The sequence below is a fragment of the Apiospora aurea genome (genome assembly GCF_038362705.1).
Source record: "Apiospora aurea strain CBS 24483 chromosome Unknown utg000001l_segment0_segment0, whole genome shotgun sequence".
Taxonomy (NCBI): Eukaryota; Fungi; Ascomycota; class Sordariomycetes; order Amphisphaeriales; family Apiosporaceae; genus Apiospora; species Apiospora aurea.
In genome coordinates, this window is record NW_027117388.1 from 2,738,898 (window position 1) to 2,758,954 (window position 20,057).

Sequence of the window (20,057 nt, forward strand, 5' to 3'; positions counted from 1 at the left end):
GTCTCGGCAGTCAATTGGGCCCAGGAAGGAAATTGATTTCTGTACGAGATCCGTACTCAACCAGGAAAACACCGGTTCTCTCCAAGGTTTAGCAAGTGCACCTTGGCTGGTGTCGCGCGGTACGTAACCCATCTTGTGGTATATTCCTGCTTCTACCAACGACGCTTTCCCTACGGTGGCCCCTTTTCGTGACCATCGCATGATACCTTGTCCCTCATCCCAGGCTGAGAGGCATCTAGCTCTCCATCGTTGTCTGTGCCATGCTGACTACAGTTCCTCCATCTCAACCCCGAATGGTAAGCGTTCTTGCTTTGGCAGGATTGCATAAACTCAAACTCAGTTGTTGGATTTGGGCATCCTGATTCCTGTCAACGCCATCGGTTCCTGCATTTGCCCTCCCGCGCCCCAAGGAAGCTTAATGTAAGCTCTCTGGCGCATCGTCTGCCCATCCGATCCGCACCACGCATCTAATCCATGCTTGCGCGGATGATATCACCTGGCTAGACCTTGCTGGGATTCAATGGGCAAGTTCGTTCTATCCAAGGAGGTAGCATCATATCAAAACGTGTCGGTTCCCATCACTCTTTGATGGCGAGCTTCAGCACAGATCTTAGCTAAACCTCACGAGTGCCAAGCAGGGAGGCGCCGATGGTTTCTGCAACTTTCGTGTGGCATGTCTTTAAGTTAACTCAATTGCGCGCCACTCACCACGGCTACCCACCCCTTTTTCGTCGACGGGTGTTGTGATTTAAAAAAGGTTCAGGCGAACGATTTCTGTCGCCTTCCCCTCCCCCTTCAACATAATTAGAATGAATACATTGTTCGGATTATGCGAAGTCCTGCAATTTACCCAGTAGGGTGGTGCATGATGGACCAAAACACGTCAGATGAGTATTACGTCTAAAAGTATAACCTATATCTACCTTTTACAACAAGCCTATTCATATCCTGGACATGGTGCGTGTCACATCGGCAGCCATCAGTGCTGCTGCTGCTGCTGCTACGACTGCGTTCCTACATCTGCAGGAGCAGGCGTGCGTATAGGACCCATAGCAAACGTCCCGGAACTACTCGATCGCCTCCGCGACCGCGTGATCCCGCCGGCCAGCTGCGCCGCGGCGCCCAGGAGCGTGACGTCGGCGATCCACCCCATGAACAAGGCGGCGGTCCAGCCCGGGTTCCCGCACGCGGCGGCGTAGCTCACGAGCGAAAGCACCCGGGCCAGCGCGCTGAGGCCGACGGCGGCGAAGAACCAGCCGCGGCCGGGGGCGCTGAGCCGGACGCAGTCGCGCGTGTGCGGACGCACGGCGGGCGAGACCAGGCACGCAAGCAGGGCCAGGTGCACGAAGAGCTGCGCGAGGCGCTGCCAGAAGACCGGGTCGGACTTGGTGGCGCACGTCGCGTGCAGGGCGGGCGCGGACGGCGACGAGGAGATGGCGACGGCGAAGCCAAGGAAGATGCTGGTGAGGGTCGCGGTGACTAGGACCACTAGCCAGACGGTATGCTGGGAGCAGGCGGATCTATCGAGCATGTTTCTAGCTCTTATTCCAAAGAGATGTTTACTTTTCCTTTTCTCTTCAAGTTTTTGGTTAAGAGGATACGAACAGAAGGCCCAGGTGGTAAGTCGAGAATTTAATGGGCAGTCCTCTAGGATTTATAGCCGTTTGCCACGTTGGGTACGTTGTCAATCGTCAAACGGTGTCACAACCCCTGAGTAGTAAACACGCATTGTTCTCCAGCGACGAACACAGCCACTCATCCACATGTCCCTACGACAGTCACAACCTGTTACTCCTGTTGCAAGTAGCCAGCCCCCTTATTACACCATTGACATCGGCGCCTCGCTCTCACGCGCACCCTTTGAAGCAACCCAGAACCGCCAAATTGCCAAGGTCAGGGCGGTCAGGGCGAAGGTCACGGCCACGAATATCCATATATAGGGCGACAGAATGCTCTCTGCGCTGCCCTGCCAGTCGAAGAAGGTCATGGAGAAGACCGTCTTGGTCATCGCACCTTGGTCAGCCAATTTCGATCTACTACAGCAAGCGAGATATCAGTGTTCGACTTACGGCAACGAATGTCCCGGGGAGAAAGGCCATTGTGAGTACCGCGATGGACCTCATGTGGCTGCTGTCTCTTTGGGCGGCTTTCGATATCTCGACGGTCAGATTTGTGGTTTTCATTGTTGATTCGGCGATACCCAGGTTCGTCTTGATGTCTTTACGCGCAATATAGTTCCATTCCTGTAGCTTGCCGTCAGCAAAAAGTGCCATAGGAGAGGTTCAGGCCGGACGCCACTCACAACCTGCGTGGCAAAGTTCATCCCGTCAATGATCAGCGAAGACTGTCTGATCTTCTCGTCGTATTCCAGCAGTAGCTGCTGGAGTCTGCCCTGGATCTGAGTTCCTTGATGAGCCAGGCCCCGTCGGAGATTCTCCTGCTCAAATGTGGTGTCATGAGATCCATGCGAAGGAGGATGAGCGCGGCGGAGCTCCCTTTGGTGCTCTGCCAGGTTCTGAAGCTGGGCCTTCCAGTTCTCGAGCCCGTTTCGGAGGTGATAGAGCTCCATCCACTGCGACATGGTCTCGGAGTCCCTCTCGGGTCTCAGGAGCCCTTCGGTGGGCTTATCGGTCATGGAAGAGGAGGAGGCCGAAGCGGAAGACGACGATGGAGTGTGAGAGATTTCCGAGTCTCTCCTTGAGTCGTTGCTGAAGTCGCATGCTCGCTGCATGAGCATGCTGTGGAATTCGCGGACCAACTCGGTGTGGCGGCCTCTCTCGATGTCGGCGAACAGAAGAGACAGGGTCATTGGGTGCATTGCCCGCTTCGGGTTCCTCTGTAGTCTCCCGACCAAGTTCTCGCGAGTCTTGGCGTCACAGCCGTAGAAAACGGCAAACGTGAACCTCCTGTCGGGTATATGCGTGGCGGAGAGGGCGAGGTCGCCGTCCCAGGACGCAGCGGAGCGACTGTTGTATACTTGGTAAAAGGTCAGTCCGAATCTGCCAGATACCACTGCTTTAGGGAGTTATCCGTCATTCGTACCCGTTGCCGCAGGGGCTTTGTCCGCCCACGCGCCGATGTCAGCGGAGCAGTGGGCATCCGTACTGCGGTTGATCACCCGCATGATGGAGCTATGTACCCAGAACATGCTCGCTATCGTGTCGAAGGTGCCTCTCGAGAATGGTAGAGTCGAAAGTATCCCTGGGTCTTGCCACTTGCTCTCGGCACGGCCTGCGAAGCTATTCAGGGGTCATGGGCTGGGGTTCGACGGGAGGCGGCGCGGGCAGCTACGTACATGACGCACACTCCATCTCTCCATTGGAGCGAATCTTGCTCATACGTCTGCGCTTCAGTCAGTAGCCAATACGTGTGGAAAGCTTGGCCCTTTTCTTGTTTGTGTGCTTGCCTTCAGCCATTTTGACCACTCGTCATCATTCGCAAGCTCCCATGTCTTGTTGTGTGGCGTGTCTCTCTCCTATCCCATATCAGCCGACCTGCTCAATTCAAAAATCATGTGGGTGACGTCTCACTTGGTTGTTCTGTATCAACAATACTTTGCTGTATCCGGAGTTGAACCTGAGCACCTTCGCGTCGCACTCGGAGATGTCGGGGTCGCCCCTAAGCCAATCCATAGCTCGTTGTTATCACCGGCGCAGTTCTCTCTGGCTGTTGACCAAGAAAAGGGGGCAAATATGACTGTCGCTGTTTTTATGGACGATTGAGGCGTTTCAGTATCGGCGCCTGAAAAGATGTACAAGCATCCTCCTCCAGCACCGCCTCGGTCTCCGGGTCATACAAGAGTGCCTTGCCAGATCCTGGAGCCCCTCTGAGTTCCCCAGCATGTCTGCAGATGCCGGAGCTCCACATTCGTGCATATCACAGATGTGAGCTGCCCGTCCCCCTCCTCCGTCCCCGATTCTTATTCGGCGGCATCGCTGTGATATGGTTGGTGCAATCTTGCTATAGGTGGCATTGCTCGCTGTCGTGCATCCGCGAGTCTGATTGCATAACAGGTGCGTCACTGGCACAAGGACAGCCGGTGAAGGTGTGGTTTGAGGATTACAAACCCCTCATCTGTCGGAGTAATACAGCGTGTCATCCGGGGAGTATGACTTGCCAGAGGCTCTGCTCTAGGGCGATTGGCTTTCAGATGCAGTGCACGTACTTAAAGCTGTCGGGAATTTTGGCTGTATGCCTTGAGACCCGCACCAGGCTGTTCCTTATACAACCCTTGCTATCTCGGATGTGTACATCAAGAGGAACCGTCTACCGAGCCAGCCAGCCCAAAGTGTACAAATACCCCCTCCTGCGGAATATTCGCAGAACAGCCACAACATGCCGAGAAACAGCTACATCGAGCAGACCATCCCGATAAAGTACCTTTCCTCTACTGGAGAACTGGATAGCAAGATAAAGGATGTACTGGGCCATGGTAAATTTGGTTTACGGGTACGAACTATTCCCCCTTTTCTGATTTCCACCCCCCTATAATTTGTGTGCCAAATTCTCGGACAAGCTGTTGGTTGACAATGGATTGGTGGTCAGATTGTTCACGATCATGTCTTGATCTCGACGCCTAAAGGCTTATCCAAGGTATAGGGTTCTGCTTTTCCCGATACTCCTGCTTACAAATAATTACTGGACTAAACATTTCTTCTTTTGTTTGTCTGTCAGGGCAAATTGGACGAGTTGGCTCAGCGTTTGCAGAACCATTATGAGGCATAACTGGGGGATACGATACGTAACATACAGAGAGCCGTGGTAAAAGAGGTTTGCTGAAGCATATACGGTGGAAGCACCCAGGAAGCGGCATATAATTCTTGATATCGTATAAACTGGAGGTAGTGCTCGTGTTACGGGGGATACGACGACCTAATTGTAAAACAGTATCTTCGGGAAAACCCGTGCACGAAGAATAGACCCTAGAGTAGGCCGCCTTGTCTTTTTCGTAAGGTAATCCCCATCTGAAGCCTGCTTCTTTGACATCTCGTTCAGCTTCGCCAGAACTTCGCCACACTGCTTGCGGTCTTTGGGTCTACATAGCAGCATGCTGTGTTCTATGAATTCCAGGAGATCGTACAGATAATCAGTACAGTCTTCCAAGCCCTGGAGATATCGAATCCACTGAGAGTGTGTTAGTTGTTTGTTATATGCAAGACACATATCTATCAGAGAAGTAGAACAAGAAAAGAACGAAAGGAATAATGGAAGCTCACGTATTTGACCGAGGTCTTGACAACAGGGGGCCCCAGGGAACCCCGAGGCCCCTTTTTCGACTTCCAGAAGATGTCGAGGTTGAAAGACGACAGATAGCCCTTTTCACGAGACCGGTTGTCCGAGAATTCGTCGAGTCCCTCGGGGCCAAGGAGGAGCCAGGTTACCATGTCGAGATAAAGACACCCAAGACACCAAATGTCATACCGGGGACTGAGCCTGTTGTCCGGTTGGTTTGCTTCCGCTTCGGGCGCTCGATATGTCAAGCCGCAGGGCCTCGTGGACCCTGGGCGGTCTGTCGATCTTGACATGTTGGAGTGAAACACGGTCAGGCCAAAGTCGGACAGCTTTAGAACCCCTCCCTCGTCTCTTTGTTCGGACAGGAAGACTAGCACATTGTCGCGTTTGATGTCGCCATGTCTCCCGAATATTTTGTCGCCCTCTTCTTGGTTGTTGTCTAGGACGGCTTCGATGGCTTTCTGAACCCCGTTGGATTTAACGTGATGGACTCGGAAAAGACCATCGACAAGACCCTGGGCTTGTTGGGCCACCCATCGAGGGCATGCGTAGGCCGGCTTGGGTTGGCTCGTTTCCCACAGGTTCTCCAGGGTACCGCCGTAGGCCCAAGGGAAAAGCAGGTAGTAGCGACCCTTGTGCTTAAACGACGTGAGCAGCTCGGTAAGGTGCCGGTGTTGGCCTAATTTCCTGAAACTGCCACACTCTCCGTCGAATATACTGGGGTCTTTCGATTTCAGCTCTTTCAGGGCGAAGTAGGTACTGCCCTCCTGTCAGGCGGTCAGATACAGCGCACTAGTTAAGGGGGTAGTCGTAGGATGGCATAGAAACAAGCATGCCTCTCTTTTGGGGAAGCAGTGATGCGCATCATGAATTTCTACTTTGTACACCGACGAGTGACCACCTTCAGCGACATCACTGTACTGAGTCCAAGGCAGGGTTATTCCGTCGTCGAGGAGACCAAGGCTCCGAGGTTGCAAGAAGGGCGTCAAAGTATACCACTGATAGATTTCGAATTCGTTTATTGTCCTCGATCTCCAGGTTTCGAAACAGCCAAAGGATCCCCAGAAGTTGCGGGGAATGAGCCTATTCCGCCCATCTCTTCGAAAGGGGAGATGGCAATCGCTGATTCCCTCTTGCTTAAATTCCCAGATCGAATCAAGTCGGTCTATTAGCCCCAAAACGGCGAACAACTTTGTACCTCGAGCCGAGCCGTCACCATCGGATTTACCAGGGCATATAAAAATGACAAGCTCATCGAGCTCGGCAGGACCAAGCTTCAGCTTGCGAGCCAGCTCCCGACGGACGGAGCCTGCATTAATAATTTCTTCTTGGGCATCGAGTGGAATGAACTTCTTGGCCGAATCGCTACAATCAGGCAGCCTCCTTGCCCAGAGCTTATCATGAATTGACTCCTCGATTTCCTGAGATAAGTCTGGCCTGGTATCATTGCTCTCAAGTGGTGAAGTAATGGAGGTATCTGCAATGGCTGTGGAGGGCTCCCTGGTAGGCGCTGGCGATGCCTCGGGCGAGGAGTCGAATGACTGGTACTGCATTATGACCAGTGGTCACAAAACAACGGTGGACCGGAGGCAGGAATGGGAGACAAGCGGCGGATCAGTCACTGTTGGCCCAGCTCCCTCAGACAGGGCAACTGGGCGGGCACCCTCCCAAAATCCCATAGCCACGGCGTATACCTGTGACGGAGGGGGCCATTTGACCCTACCAGCCAGCGCGACTGACGTGAGAAGACTCATGTACACCAACTACCAACTACTTGACTATTGGTTCGCTTTGTAGGGTACATGTGTTGCCTGCAGGCTTATCGTATGGACACTTTTCGGCCTAGGGGTCTTTCTCAAGGTCGCATTTGCAGGCGAGTCCAGCTTCTTATAGGAGGACCCGGCGGCCGGAGGCCCACCACCTTCACATATCACAAATGACACAGAGTAATGCAAGAACGTGCCCAGGCTGTACGACGGGTGAGAAATGGCAGTGCAGCCGCTCCAGTTCTCTCGCTGCCTACGTGTGCCTCGCCTGCTTCAATCGACACTGGGTGGTGAAAAGTATTCCAATCTCGAACATCCCACATACGGCAATCCAGATGAGATCAAAATGATATATCATCTTTGCCGAAGGGATTGATGGCGGTGAACCGGCTCGCCATGAGGGGTGGTAAGCATGAGTTGGAAAGAGGAAGGCTTCTGCATTCACCCACGGCAGTATGACCCTACAACGCACCACCGTCAGACAACCTGTCCTTGGGCTGGGCCAATCGGAGAAGGGAGGCAATTGCGAATGCCTACGCCCGTGTACGGGTTGTGTCGAATCACGGGCTGGACGACGGTGGGCCTCCTGCACACGATCATCAAGTCGTGATTGGGCCGGCAAATGCTACACAGTTATACCCTCACGATGAGGCCCCCCAGAACGTAGGAGGCCCAGCATTTCCCGACAGTCTTCCCATCTACGCAACTGCGAAACCGCTAAACAACACACAATACGGCCAGCGACGCCACACTTCCAAGTACGCTTCATTTGTCACATTCAATGCGAAAACGTTCACTTCGATACTAATTATGTCTTCATAGCAAATTATTTCCATCCACGAGACTCACGCATTCAATGCCGTGGGACATGCATCTTCGCTTACGGCCACACCGAACAGACTCGAGGAAGAAGCATTCCTTCGAAACCGAAGTGCCCGGCAAGAATGTAAACCTGGGCGAAATGGACAGGATATTGAAGCAGGAGTTTGGGAGACGGAAGGACTATCGCGTCGTCGTAGGTCACCCTCCTATCCACCACTGCGTCCTTGAAACAGCCTCTGACTTGAGGATTGCCAATTACAGATTCGAAATGACCGATGCATGGTATACACCGCGCGACCTCTAGACCAGCGCGTCAAGACCACCTTGTGTTATTGAGCCAAACAAAGGCTGCCAACGAGCGCGAAGTTTGGGGGTTTTTGCATTCGGCCCCTCAAAGAAGCCATCAGGGACATCATCGGTTGGTTACATGGGAAGGACTTGAGAAAGCTGACGCATTAGGGATACCAATGGACCATCACTGTATACGTACACATGTATATCATTTTGTTATTTATGCTAGGAGCAAGTTCATGATATGGACAAGCAAAACTTCACGTACGATCCAACGACTTAGTGTAAGTGACCTAGGCGACCGGTATTCGCTACAATGTTTCTACGGCGACATAAGGATGGCTATGGTTTCATACTCATTCATCATGATTCATTCTTTATACAAAAGCTAAGTGCAGATCGCTCATCGCACTAGAAGAAACTTATGCGATACTTGAGTAGGTAATAAGGAGGCAGTTGGTTGAGGAATAGTCAACCCCTTGGGATACCCCTACAGGAGTCTTGACATTAGACCGCGGAGCCCGGGTCTCGTGCGCCGGGGCCGGCAAAGGAGATGGTCCTGGTCTTCATCCTCCGTCTCGCGCCGTCCATGTCGTCGGTGGTGTCGGTGCCGTCGCCCTCCTTCAGCGACGCGCTCGTCGTCGTCGACATGACCCGCCGCTGGAAACCGGGGCTCTGCAGGCCCTGCTGCTCCATCCACTTCTTGCGGGCCGCCGCCGACGCCGCCGCGCCCTCGCCCACGATGGAGCTGTTGGTCGTGTTGCCCCCGCCGCTGCGCTTGAAGACGCTGAGGAAGTCCTGCATGAAGGTGGTCTCGAGCTCGCGCGGCCGCCCGTCCGAGGTCCAGTACCGCTCGTTGCTGAGCTCGATGCTGAGGTGCCGCCGGAAGAAGCGGTCCTGGTTCACCCACCAGGCGCGCCAGAGCACCACGATGAAGAAGGTCAACGGGATCGTGAAGCACCAGTACACCCAGAAGAGCGGCATGATGACCACGTGCGGCACGTCGAGCCGCGTCGCGTCCTCGCTCAGGCCCGCGTCCCCCTTGGTGTTGTACTCCCAGTTGAAGAAGGACATGCCGAACAGCGTGCCCATGTACTCGCCAGGCAGGAAGATGGCCGTGATGACGGCGAGCGCCTTCATCGACGAGCTGTCGCGCGTCGAGGCCACGGCCATGCGGGCGTTGAGGTTGTTATCCTCTTGCGCCATCTTGGAGTAGATCTACAAGGAAACACAAAGCGTAAGTCGAACAACCCAAAAAGATATGACGTTGGCGTAGGCAGTAGGGAGGGAACTTACGATGTCAATCTGGGCGCGGCACCGCAGTTCCGACATCCTACGATCCGTCTCCAGAGCCGTGCACAGCCTCCAGGTAGACTCCAAGTATTGTCGGATCTCGTGCCACTGATGCGACAGTTCATCTTCGTCATCACAGTCGTCTCCGTCAGTTCGTTGCGCCTTGCTACCTATATTGCCAAACGAACGACTCCTTAGTTTCTTGGCCTGCGCATCCAGCTCGTCGCCGACGGTGACCAGCAGCTTCACCGCCCTCTCCATCCACCTCAGCGTGTCCAGCAGCTTGATGGCGCCCTTGAGGACGTCGTGAGCCTCCTTCATCAGGTGGATGGTCTGGGGCGGGACGTAGTCGTCGCCGTACAGGGCGGGGTTCCGCTCCTGGTGGCTGCTCCGGCCGTTGCCGCAGCCCGGGTCGTGGCTGCGCTTCGTGACCTTTTCCTCGACGAAGGTGGAGAGGCGCCGCAGCGGGCTGAAGGGGATGCTGTCGCTCTTGTTGCCCGAGCTGCTGCCGCGCCGCTGCGACTTCCAGAAGGGCCGGCGGCGCTGCGTGGCGCTGCCCGTCAGGTCGTCCACTTTCGCCTCGAGGTCCAGCACCTCGTCATTGTTGGCCACGACCTCCTCCTCGGTCCGCAGGAACTGCACCTGCAGCAGCACGATCGGCAGCACCAGCGGGTGCGCCCAGAGCGAGCGCGACGCCTCGAGCCGCTTCTCGTACTCGTCGAGGGCGTCGTCGTCGTGCCAGCGCGTGTCGAACGAGCGACGGATCAGGGCCGTCGTCGTCCGCGTCTTGAGGCTGTACGCCATGGACAGGAAGTCGTAAGGGGGCTGCGGGTTGGCCGAGAAACTCAAGACAATGTCTTTTTTGGAGGGATTGCGGAACCGCGTTAGCAACAAAATTGGGGCGACGGTTGTGATGTCCGAAGTGTCGTAGATAGCTTACATAGAGTCTCTTTGCGTGCATCCCAGAAGCTCGACTCGCTAGTCACCCGGCCTATCGTTGGGAGTGTTGATGCGTGTAGATCGAGAGAGGCGTAATCCTCGGGCGTGATGAATAGCCCATCTTGGTGAGAGTTGGAATCTTGGGTGACTGGGAGAGGCCTCCGGTCTACGATGCTATTGTTTGGTCGTCAGCACTTTTGCCGTGTGTAGTTGTGCCGTATGACCAGGCCTGGCAGTTTTACAGTGATCAAGAGCTGGCCAGTCGATCATGACTAGACTGGTGGCCTACACTTTGAGGTGCTAGGCTGAGTGAGCGCCTCTCGTGCCAATGGCGTACTGAGAATCGGAGGGAGGGGAAGACTTACAGTTGACGCACCCTGCCCAGCAACCGAGGCTTTCCTGGTGGAGCCTCGACAAACTCGCCCTCGTCGTCCAGACCGTGCCCGTCGCGGACCGAACCCCGGAACATGCGCATGGCCTCGTCATCGTCGGCCATGATGCTCGGGGACCGGAAGGGGCCGTCGAGGTCCCTGCCGGGCGGCGTGTAGACGGCATACTCGTGGTAGGAAGCGTGGGTGTCTCCGTCCGTCAGCAGCACCTTCTGGGCCAGGTCGCGCAGCTCGAAATTGAAGAGGTTCAAGTCGGACATGCGGGTCCTCCGGCCGCCCCGGAGCCCGCCTGAACCCCCACTTAGGCCCGACTTGGTGGACGTCGCGGTGGTGTCGACGCCGGGCGGCATCAGGCTGCCGCGCCTGGTGTGGTAGTTGCGGGACCCTCCGCCTCCGCTGTGGCCACCCGTGGTCCTGTGACGATCCAGCGACGGTCGCTGCGGCAGAGGGGTCTCCGCATTGTTGCTGAGGTTGGCATCGAGCTCCTCGAGGTTGTATTCCATGGTGGTCGATCAGCCCTACAGGGTTGCCGGCGTGCCGTCGTAGCCGGAGAAAAGGGGGCTCCCCCTTTACCTAACGATTAGGTAGGTGCCCTAACCTAGGTATGACCAACAGCCAAAAGAAAAGTATGCAACACACAGACAGACAAACGCACTGCGCTTTCGCAAGCAAAAACCCGCTTCGCTGGTTCACCCTAAGATTTGCTTGTTCCCGCAACGCAAAAAAGCCAAGACCTGGAGAATGGAAGCCAAGCATCAAGGAAAAGCAGGAAAAAAAGAGGGAGCAGCAGCCAAGCAATTAACTAAAGAGCAAAGGGCGACGCAAACACAACTTAAGCTTCCCTTCGGTCCGATACGCCGCAAAAGAAATATGGGAATATGTAGCGACCAGAATAAAACGGACAGGAAGCGCAGAGGCGGAGAAGGAAAGAATAAGGTCAAGGCAAGCAAGGGTAGGTGCAGAAACGAGCTGCTGACCGACACAAGCCTATCATCCATCGGTTGAATGAAGGCCCCCTCAGCCCCTGCATTGCTGCTCTGACCCCCAGCCACCAGCCTGCGCGCTGGGGGCAGGGTGAGCGACATACCGTAGCGTGATAGGTACCGTCTGTCCCTACTGACACTGGCAAGAGCCGGGCGCTTCACGTCATTGGGCCCGAAGGATCGTAGGTAGGTTACGATCGCTTGTCGCCCGTAAGTCTTACGCCAAGCGACGACTCGCCTTTCCCCATTTCCAAGCACAAAAGCACGAACGGGGCAAGACGGGGCCGTCCTGGACTGGGATGGTTCGTGGGCCCAAAAGCCAGCACAGCAACGCCCCAAGGCTGGCCAGGCAGCGGCGCCGCCCATTCTCGCTGTGGATCGGCACCCCCCACTTGGACGACTTGGCGGTATGGTCGGCGAAGAGGTGTCGCTTGCAGGGTTATTCTAGGAAACGAGAGGCCGAAGCATCACCTGATCGTGTTGTGCAGTTTATACGGGCACCTTTTACTGGAGCTGAGCACGGAGTACATATGCAAGAAGACGAACTTGTCGGTGAAAGAGCGATGCCAAACCAAAACATCTCGTCTCTCGACTATCAGTGGTATTCGAGAAAAAAAGATAAAGAACAGCGGGTCAACATTCGACGCCGGAAGCAAGCAGCTTGGTTCGTCGCCCAACAGACAGTGGTATCTAACGTGTTCAAAAACAAATAAGCCAACAGAACCTCCCCAGAAACTCCAATGCGGTCCGTGTCTACACGTGGGAACCCAAGTCGTCTCGTCGGTCATAATCATGTCTCTCTCTACACGCGCCTCCTCTCACATATCAACGCCCCGGGTATCGTCCCTCATCATGTCGTCACTGCCGAGCTCCTTCTCGAGCTCGTCCGCGACGAATCCCTCGTAGTCCTCCAGGTTCTTCTGGATGTGCACCTTGAACTTGATGATATCATTCAGCATCTTCTCAATCTCGGTATGGAGCTCTTCGCGCAGAGAATTCGCGCGCAGAGTGAGCTGCTCGTACCTATACAAATGTTAGTATACAGTTTCCGGTAATTGTGGGACGATGCGACCCGAGAGGAGACGTACTCGATATTGGTGTTCATTTCACGCTGTTCCATGAGCTGAACGGACTCGGTAAGCTGCGCGCGCATCTTGGCGAGTTCCTTCTCCATCTTTTCGATCTGCGCATCGCTGGCCAGCTTCTGCGTGGTTGTGACTTCTTTGGTCCGCTCGTACTCTTCCTCGGCAGCGCGGACACGGTGCTCGAGAGCCTCGACCTCAGACCGCTTGTCTTCGATGGCCTCTTTAATGCCATCCAATAAGTCGTGGTCCTTCATCATGGCGTCCATGGCGGCGCTGCGGCGTTCGCTGATATCTTTCCGCAGGGTCATGAAGGCGTTCTTAACGCTGCCTCTCAAGTCCAAGTTCAAGATATGGGCCGGCTGGTATCCAGTCACCGGGTCGGCCAGCAGTCGTTCCGAAGTTTCTGGCACGGCTCCTTTGTAGGAGCCGCTGTTCATCATGGAGCCAGTAAAGTTGGACTCGTTGACCGTGACCGCCAGCTCGAACTGTTGGCCATTGGCATTGACGGCCGTACTGGGAATCAAGCCGATCTGGTATGCGAGGGTGTTGTACTTGTCCACAAGACGCTCGAGCTCATCCAGCCGGCGACTGGCGTCCACCTCTTTCTCCGCCACCTTCTTCTTGACATCTTCCAGCCGTAGCGCGGCCGATTCGATGCCCTTCTGTAGCCGTTCGCGCTCCGAGGTCATGCGGTCAATATCCTGCATGCTGATTCCTTGGTCGTCAACTTCTCTCTGCAGTCCGCGCCGTTCGTCTTCGGCCTCCTTGAACTCCTGCGCCAGTTTGTCGTACTCTTCCTGCAAAACGGCAATACGACTCTCGTACTTGTCTGAGCGTTGCATGGCGAGCGCGTTGTATTCTTCGAATTTGGTCTTGTCCTCCTCCATGATCTTGAAATGGTCATCCAGCACGCGTGGGTCTGGAGTGGCCTTCTCCATATCTTCTATTTCCTGTAAGAGCCGGGCGTTCTCGGCTTCTAGCATGTCAAGCTCGGATCGATACTTCGAGTTTGATCGTTCAAATGCCTCGGCCATCCCCTGCACGTGCGGGGCCAGCGCTCTTTCGGCGTCCTCGTCGCCCGCGTCGTCATCCATGGCAAGCCAGTCGCGGTATGCGCTGCTAAGAAAGTCGAAGATGATGCGATCGCCGCTGATATCGACTCCGGCCTCTGCGCAGGCGTCATCGTAGCGATAGCAGGAGTAGCCCTCCAGCATCTGGGCCAACTGCATCATCCAGTGCAACAGACCAAGGAAGGTACTCCAGTTCTGACCACCGACAGCGGCAATCTGCGATTTGGTGATACTCCTCTCGAAAGGATACCGCAGTTGTTTCAAAATAGGAGGCACCTCCTGATCGATGTTCTTCTGGAATCGATAAGCGGGATCGATACGGTGATATAGCCATTGGAACAGGTAGTTGAAGTCTTTCTGTGTCGGGGACTTCATGATGTTCTGGGAGAGGTTGTGCTTCATCTCCATCTCAAAGTTGTTCTGCACCAGGTAGTCGAGCAACTCCTGGCCGATGCGCGCCTGGAACGATCTGTCCTTCAACGGCCGGGGGTCTCTTGGCACACCGGCGGCTTGCGGTGCCTGCTGGAAAAAGCTCTGGTGGCTCATCGGGCCATTGTTGGAAGGATGCGGTCGATACACGCTACTTCGGCGCGCATCGCCTTCGGAGTTGCGGTTGGGTAGACTTCCGGACGCGTAACTCTTGAAGGCCGAGGGAGGGTGTGCGAGAGACTGGCGCTTGACCGAAGACAAGCCCATCTCGGGGAGGTTTGTGCCCGAGGACGAGCGACCGAACATGGGCTGCGTAGGGCGACTCATGGCCAAGGAGTGCCTAGACCCCGACATGGAGCGCACATGGCTGTTGCTGCCGCTGTTCGAGTTTGATCGTTTCATGGCTGATGCTGGATGTGGGATGGCCGAATTGAGGGGGTTGATGCCGCCTAGGGTCTGGTCACAGGTAGCGGAATATTAGTCGCTATACATACACCCGTTTGCGACAAGAATCAAAAGGGACAAGAAAAGAAAAGAAAAGAAGAAACTTACCTCACGTGGTCTTCGAACGCTCCAAAGGCCTGTGTCCTGCGACATGTTGCGGAGGGAACTGCGACAGGTGAGGTTCTCCCCTCAAAAGGCCGAATCGAAGGTAGGACGGCAAGTTTGAGTAGGGGAAGGGGGGTGTGCGACTAGGTTGTTGTGTTGCAGTATTGCAGAACAACCGGAGCTTCACCAATTGTTGATACCGCCAACAACTGTCGTCGCGAGTCGCAGAATAGATTGCTGCCCAAGGAAGATGCGATGCATTGATTGATTGATTGATCGGTGTTGTCTACGCTGGGTCGAAGTAAACAAAACCCGCCGCAGAGGCTGATTGGCTGGGGACAGCGGGGGCTACAAAACGCTTTACTCTAGCCCGCCCGCCCCACCAAACCAGTGCCTACAGTTTGGAGGAAACACTCCTGTCAGCCCGTCCTTTCTTTTCCGGGTGCTAAGTTTAATAAGTGCTGCTGCTGTTGCTACGAATGAATCAGACGGCATTTCAATCTTCATCATGTCTCCTCTACATTCACTTCAGTCTTGATGGAACGGGTGTATTGACCTGAGGATATTCAATCTCAACCTCAAAATCGCATATTTCCTCTTCGAGAATGGATCTAATGCACACCAGCTCAATCCACCATGGCGCCAAAGAAGCTGGTCATATTCACGGGTGCGCCAGAAAGGAGCTCCCTTGAGCAGAATGGCCCGGGGTTATTGACCAAATTTTTGGAACCTCATGCCAAATTCATCCATGGACGGAACCCTTCGCAGCAGCATCTAGCTAAACCAGAAACCCGCAATGCTGATACAGCTGCCTGGAGGTCGATCCCGTTACACCGAAGCCAGCTCCATACCGGGTTCTCGCAAGTGCACGAGCTAAGCCAGAACTACGTTGGCGATGGCGATTTCTTCTCGTCAGTATCGGCTTCAGGCAGCTTCCCAGGGACGGGTGACGAGACCAGCGGGCTAAGCCAATCGTTGCTGGACGATTTCTACGACCACTCCCTTGCTGTGCACGAGGATGTCCGGTCCTCTCAGCTGCCCCCCGAAAGCTCCATGGCAGGATCACAATCCTTCATCACCACCCTGAGCTACGAGGACTCATACAGTGAAGGGGCTTCCTCTCAGGCAGATCGTACCCTCGGGCTGGGAAATGCGAGACTCAGCAACCTGTCCGGACTGCCAAGCGCGGCTCATCTGAAAGCAATCCAGCCCCAGACAATGAGCGTCAACCTCATCGTGGGCATCATCTCCATAGCAGAGCCGCGCACCGTCACGACCAAATGGGGCTCAAGCAAGACCCTTGTTGAGCTCTTGGTTGGAGACGAAACGAAAGCCGGGTTCAGCGTCACGTTTTGGTTGACTGCCAGTGGCGATGCGGCAAATGAAACGGACGCGACTCTGCGGAATCTGCGGAGGCGAGATATCGTGCTGCTCCGCAACGTCGCGCTGAGCGAGTTCAAAACCAAGGTGCATGGCCATAGTCTACGAAAAGGACTCACCAAGATCCAGCTGCTGTACCGGCAAAGGCTCGACGAAGAGGACGAAGGGGGTTTCTACAGCCTCAGGGATCTCTCGTCGACGAGCGCAACCCATCCCCAGCTATTGAAGACAGCCAGGGTGCGTCAATGGGCGTTCGATTTTGTTGCGCAGCCCGTCTATGCTGGTGAATCCAATAAGCAGGGCCTCAGGCGATGGGAGATGCCCCCTGACGATACACAATGAACAGAACAGGAGTGGTCAAACTGGCGGCACCTGCCGGCTCGAAGAACACGTAAATTACAATTGAATGGCAGAAGCTTGAAACTTGCAGCAAGCCCGCGAGCCTACGACGTGTGGTGTAAATGGCCGTCTGAAATCACAGCGCCTTGCTCGGTCGAACAAGGTTTGGTCGACGGCATCCCATGACGTTCGTGGGTAAATCCCCGTTCTCGGTTTCCCCAAAATTGAATTGAGAATATACAATGTCCCGGTTGACTATAAAGAGATCTCGATGCGTCCCTGGTACGATACGATCTATGACCGATCATATTCGCCTCTGTAGACAGATGATGGGTTTGATCAAGTGTTGCACCGCAGTTGGACCCTTATCTGATCCATTGGCCGACGCCCAATCCCTGTCGCCTGCGTTTCCAGCCAATTGGTTTCGTCCGCCCGCTCTGATTGGGCCCGCTATGTTCCTAAAGTAACCGCGGGGCATGGGAAAAAAAGTGAAAAGTGCATGGCCTAGCATCGGAGCCCCTCCAAAATTTCATCCAGTCACCGTCACCCCGCGATCCCACATGAATTCACGCGCAATCGCACTGCACTCCCCCTATAAAAACATTCACCCCATCGGCAACTTCTCCCCTGCTCAACGCTGCAGAGACCGTGCCAACCTCCCTATACCACTCTCATAGGCCGACCTCCGTCGTCGCTTCCGCAAGAATGACCGGCTACGATACGTACAAGACCCCCCCTGGACTCTCGCTACTCCAGTAAGTTACCCAGATCGTGTACCATTCGTCTTACGACGCACGAGTTGTTGCGAGATATATCGCACTTGTTGCTGCGCCACTCTTGACTTGCACCGGAACAACATGGCTAACCCCGTACTGTAGGCGATGAGATGAAGCAGCTGTTCAGCCAGCGCTCCCGCCATTCCACCTGGCGCAAGCTCTGGCTGTATCTGGCCGAGGCCGAGAAGTAAGTGCTTCGGGATGCTGCTTGTCGCCTTCGAAGAGCCGGCTACGTGAGAGAGCTGGCCTGACGGGAGACTGACCCTCGCGTTAGGGAACTCGGCATCGACACCATCACCGATGCGGCAATCGCCCAGATGAAGCAGCACCTCATCGTCTCTAACGACGACTTTGGGGTGGCTGCTGTTGAGGAGAAGCGCCGCAAGCATGATGTCATGGCTCATGTTCACGCCTTCGGCCAGGTAAGCATCCCGACTACCTACTGATATGGCTACTGACACTAACATGAGTTGAAGGTTGCGCCCGCTGCTGCCGGTATTATTCACTACGGAGCTACCTCCTGCTATGTTACCGATAACGTAAGGATTGGTGCCCCCACACGAGATTGGCCAGGCGTATCGGGCAGTACTGACTACCATGTTGCAGGCCGAGCTCATCCTGATGAAGAACGCCCTGGAGCTCATCATGCCCAAGCTTGCAAAGGTCATCTATAACCTGCGGGCCTTCGCTCTCGAGTGGAAGGATGAGCCTACTCTTGGCTACACTGTAGGTTCCTGCTTGCGATGAGTATATTTTCGGCTGGCATAATGTGCTGGTTCTCATGATATCCATTAACACCAAGGTCTCTGCAGCACTACCAACCAGCCCAGATGATCACCGTTGGAAAGAGAGCCTGCCAGTGGATCCAGATGCTTATCATGGGTCAGTATACTTCATTTTCTGCTAAACTCCAGGAACGGTCACACGTTCGAAAGGTTTTGAGATATAGTAACACTAACCCGTATGCTTCATATAGATCTGGAAAATATTGAGCGGGTATACCAAGACCTGAAGTTCAGAGGTGCCCAAGGTACCACTGGTACACAAGCGTGAGTTTTGATCCGTGTATAGTGTGCAAACAGCATTGCAAACGCATCGGGGGGCACGTCTAACGCAGTATGTTTAGCTCGTTCATGGAAATCTTCCACAACGATGCCGAGAAAGTGGACCGCCTGAACGAAATCCTCTGCCAAAAAGCTGGATTCCCCTGCTGCTACGACATCTCTTACCAGACCTACCCTCGAAAAATTGACCTTAACATTGCGAACGCTGTTGCTGGTCTCGGCGGTGAGTCTACATCACCACGTCTGCCGCTTATCTGGCAGCGGATCTTTGCCAGGCCACTTCTTCGCTGGTAGCTGACTTGTGCTGGCAGCAACTTGTATGCAAATCACTGGTGACATCCGCCATCTTGCCAATATGAAGGAGGTGGAAGAGCCTTTCTCCAAGGTAAGAACTTGTACAAGTCCTATATGCATATTCTCGTTGTGATGCGGTGACTTACACAAGAACAGGATCAAATAGGAAGCTCGGCCATGGCTTACAAGCGGAATCCCATGTTGTAAGTTCTCGGTGTCGGACTATGCCGCACTATAATCATTCTTTGGCAGACGTGGCTAATCTCAAATTCCGCCCTAGGTCTGAACGAATTGCCAGTCTTGGACGCAAGCTCGCTTCGCTCCCGATCAACTTCATGAACACTATGAGCGTCCAGTGGATGGAGCGCAGTCTCGACGACAGTGCCATTCGTCGTAGCGATATCCCGGAGCTGTTCCTCCTCGCAGATGCGTACGACCCCCCGAGACACGCGACTTTTCACCTGGAAGAAACCTCGCTAACGTTGAGTAGGTGCATGATTGGCATGGACGCCCTTTCCAACGGTCTAGTGGTCTACCCCAAGAGAATCCACGCGCACAATCTTTCTGAGCTCCCTTTCATGATCACGGGTAAGTGACCTTTTCGTTGGCATTTCCCAAGCTCTTTGCCCTTTCTGAAAAAGGGGCCAATGCACGGAGACTTGTGGGAGTATCCGCATTTCGCCAATAGCAAGACGTGAAGACTACCTATACTTTGATACGCGTTACTGACACCCTGCCAGAGAACATCATTATGAAGATATGCGCCCAGGGTGGCAGCCGCCAGGACGCACATGAAGAGATCCGAATTCTCTCTCACCAGGCCTCCGCCGTAGTGAAGAGCGAAGGTGGCGAGAACGACCTGGTCGAGCGAATCAAGAACACCGAGTACTTCAAGCCGGTATGGGGTGACATCGACGGCATGATGGATCCCAAGCTGTACGTCGGACGCGCCCCCGAGATCGTGCAGCGATATGCCGGTCAAGCAGGACCGGTCGAGGTGAAGCTCGCCCCTTACATGCAGAAGATCCTGCACAGCGCAACAGCACAGCTGAACGTCTGATCTCTCAATGAGAAGACCCGGGGCAGCTAAACTGTTCTTGCATTGCGTGGCGTTTAGGGGGGGGTAAGGATTAGTTGTGGTTGTGTATATTTGACGGGACCAAAAAGTATGTAGATACAAGTCAATGGCCAGTATGATGACTTCATTTTCGAAGAGCCTGGTGCGCCAACTTTCTGTGAAGCTGTGAATTGCGACAGCAAAAGCATATTTCTCGATGGCGTAGATGCCAGCAGCACTCAGACATATATTTTTGATGTTGGAAGTTGACAACGTTGAGGGCCCCGTCGGTCGGCACT

At 54.6% G+C, this 20,057-nt stretch overlaps 8 protein-coding genes across 8 annotated transcripts; 3 read left to right on the forward strand and 5 right to left on the reverse strand.

The window, feature by feature from the left end:
- Positions 1-1,000: 1,000 nt before the first annotated feature.
- PG986_000858 (uncharacterized protein) lies at positions 1,001-1,531 on the reverse strand (the record flags this gene model as incomplete). The annotated part of the gene is made up of 1 exon (XM_066837080.1): positions 1,001-1,531. One exon carries the CDS (start codon positions 1,529-1,531, stop codon positions 1,001-1,003), a length of 531 nt encoding a protein of 176 aa, XP_066705973.1.
- A 288-nt stretch (positions 1,532-1,819) lies between these two features.
- On the reverse strand, positions 1,820-3,124 carry PG986_000859 (uncharacterized protein; the record flags this gene model as incomplete). The annotated part of the gene is made up of 4 exons (XM_066837081.1): positions 1,820-1,999; positions 2,070-2,243; positions 2,303-2,976; positions 3,043-3,124. The coding sequence occupies 4 exons, from the start codon at positions 3,122-3,124 to the stop codon at positions 1,820-1,822; spliced, it is 1,110 nt and encodes a 369-aa protein (XP_066705974.1).
- Positions 3,125-4,872: 1,748 nt separating this feature from the next.
- On the reverse strand, positions 4,873-6,785 carry PG986_000860 (uncharacterized protein; the record flags this gene model as incomplete). Its single annotated transcript, XM_066837082.1, has 4 exons — positions 4,873-5,035; positions 5,081-5,124; positions 5,217-5,999; positions 6,111-6,785. The coding sequence occupies 4 exons, from the start codon at positions 6,783-6,785 to the stop codon at positions 4,873-4,875; spliced, it is 1,665 nt and encodes a 554-aa protein (XP_066705975.1).
- Positions 6,786-7,394: 609 nt separating this feature from the next.
- PG986_000861 (uncharacterized protein) lies at positions 7,395-8,124 on the forward strand (the record flags this gene model as incomplete). The annotated part of the gene is made up of 3 exons (XM_066837083.1): positions 7,395-7,404; positions 7,480-7,756; positions 7,821-8,124. 3 exons carry the CDS (start codon positions 7,395-7,397, stop codon positions 8,122-8,124), a joined length of 591 nt encoding a protein of 196 aa, XP_066705976.1.
- A 494-nt stretch (positions 8,125-8,618) lies between these two features.
- Positions 8,619-11,235, reverse strand: PG986_000862 (uncharacterized protein; the record flags this gene model as incomplete). The annotated part of the gene is made up of 4 exons (XM_066837084.1): positions 8,619-9,329; positions 9,408-10,261; positions 10,345-10,517; positions 10,709-11,235. 4 exons carry the CDS (start codon positions 11,233-11,235, stop codon positions 8,619-8,621), a joined length of 2,265 nt encoding a protein of 754 aa, XP_066705977.1.
- Positions 11,236-12,533: 1,298 nt separating this feature from the next.
- PG986_000863 (HEC/Ndc80p family protein) lies at positions 12,534-14,896 on the reverse strand (the record flags this gene model as incomplete). Its single annotated transcript, XM_066837085.1, has 3 exons — positions 12,534-12,738; positions 12,804-14,755; positions 14,852-14,896. The coding sequence occupies 3 exons, from the start codon at positions 14,894-14,896 to the stop codon at positions 12,534-12,536; spliced, it is 2,202 nt and encodes a 733-aa protein (XP_066705978.1).
- Positions 14,897-15,484: 588 nt separating this feature from the next.
- PG986_000864 (uncharacterized protein) lies at positions 15,485-16,570 on the forward strand (the record flags this gene model as incomplete). The annotated part of the gene is made up of 1 exon (XM_066837086.1): positions 15,485-16,570. The coding sequence occupies one exon, from the start codon at positions 15,485-15,487 to the stop codon at positions 16,568-16,570; it is 1,086 nt and encodes a 361-aa protein (XP_066705979.1).
- An 883-nt stretch (positions 16,571-17,453) lies between these two features.
- PG986_000865 (uncharacterized protein) lies at positions 17,454-19,761 on the forward strand (the record flags this gene model as incomplete). The annotated part of the gene is made up of 12 exons (XM_066837087.1): positions 17,454-17,530; positions 17,618-17,765; positions 17,820-17,882; positions 17,950-18,069; positions 18,156-18,225; positions 18,320-18,392; positions 18,470-18,630; positions 18,719-18,792; positions 18,858-18,904; positions 18,982-19,131; positions 19,192-19,289; positions 19,442-19,761. 12 exons carry the CDS (start codon positions 17,454-17,456, stop codon positions 19,759-19,761), a joined length of 1,401 nt encoding a protein of 466 aa, XP_066705980.1.
- Between the last annotated feature and the right edge of the window lie 296 nt (positions 19,762-20,057).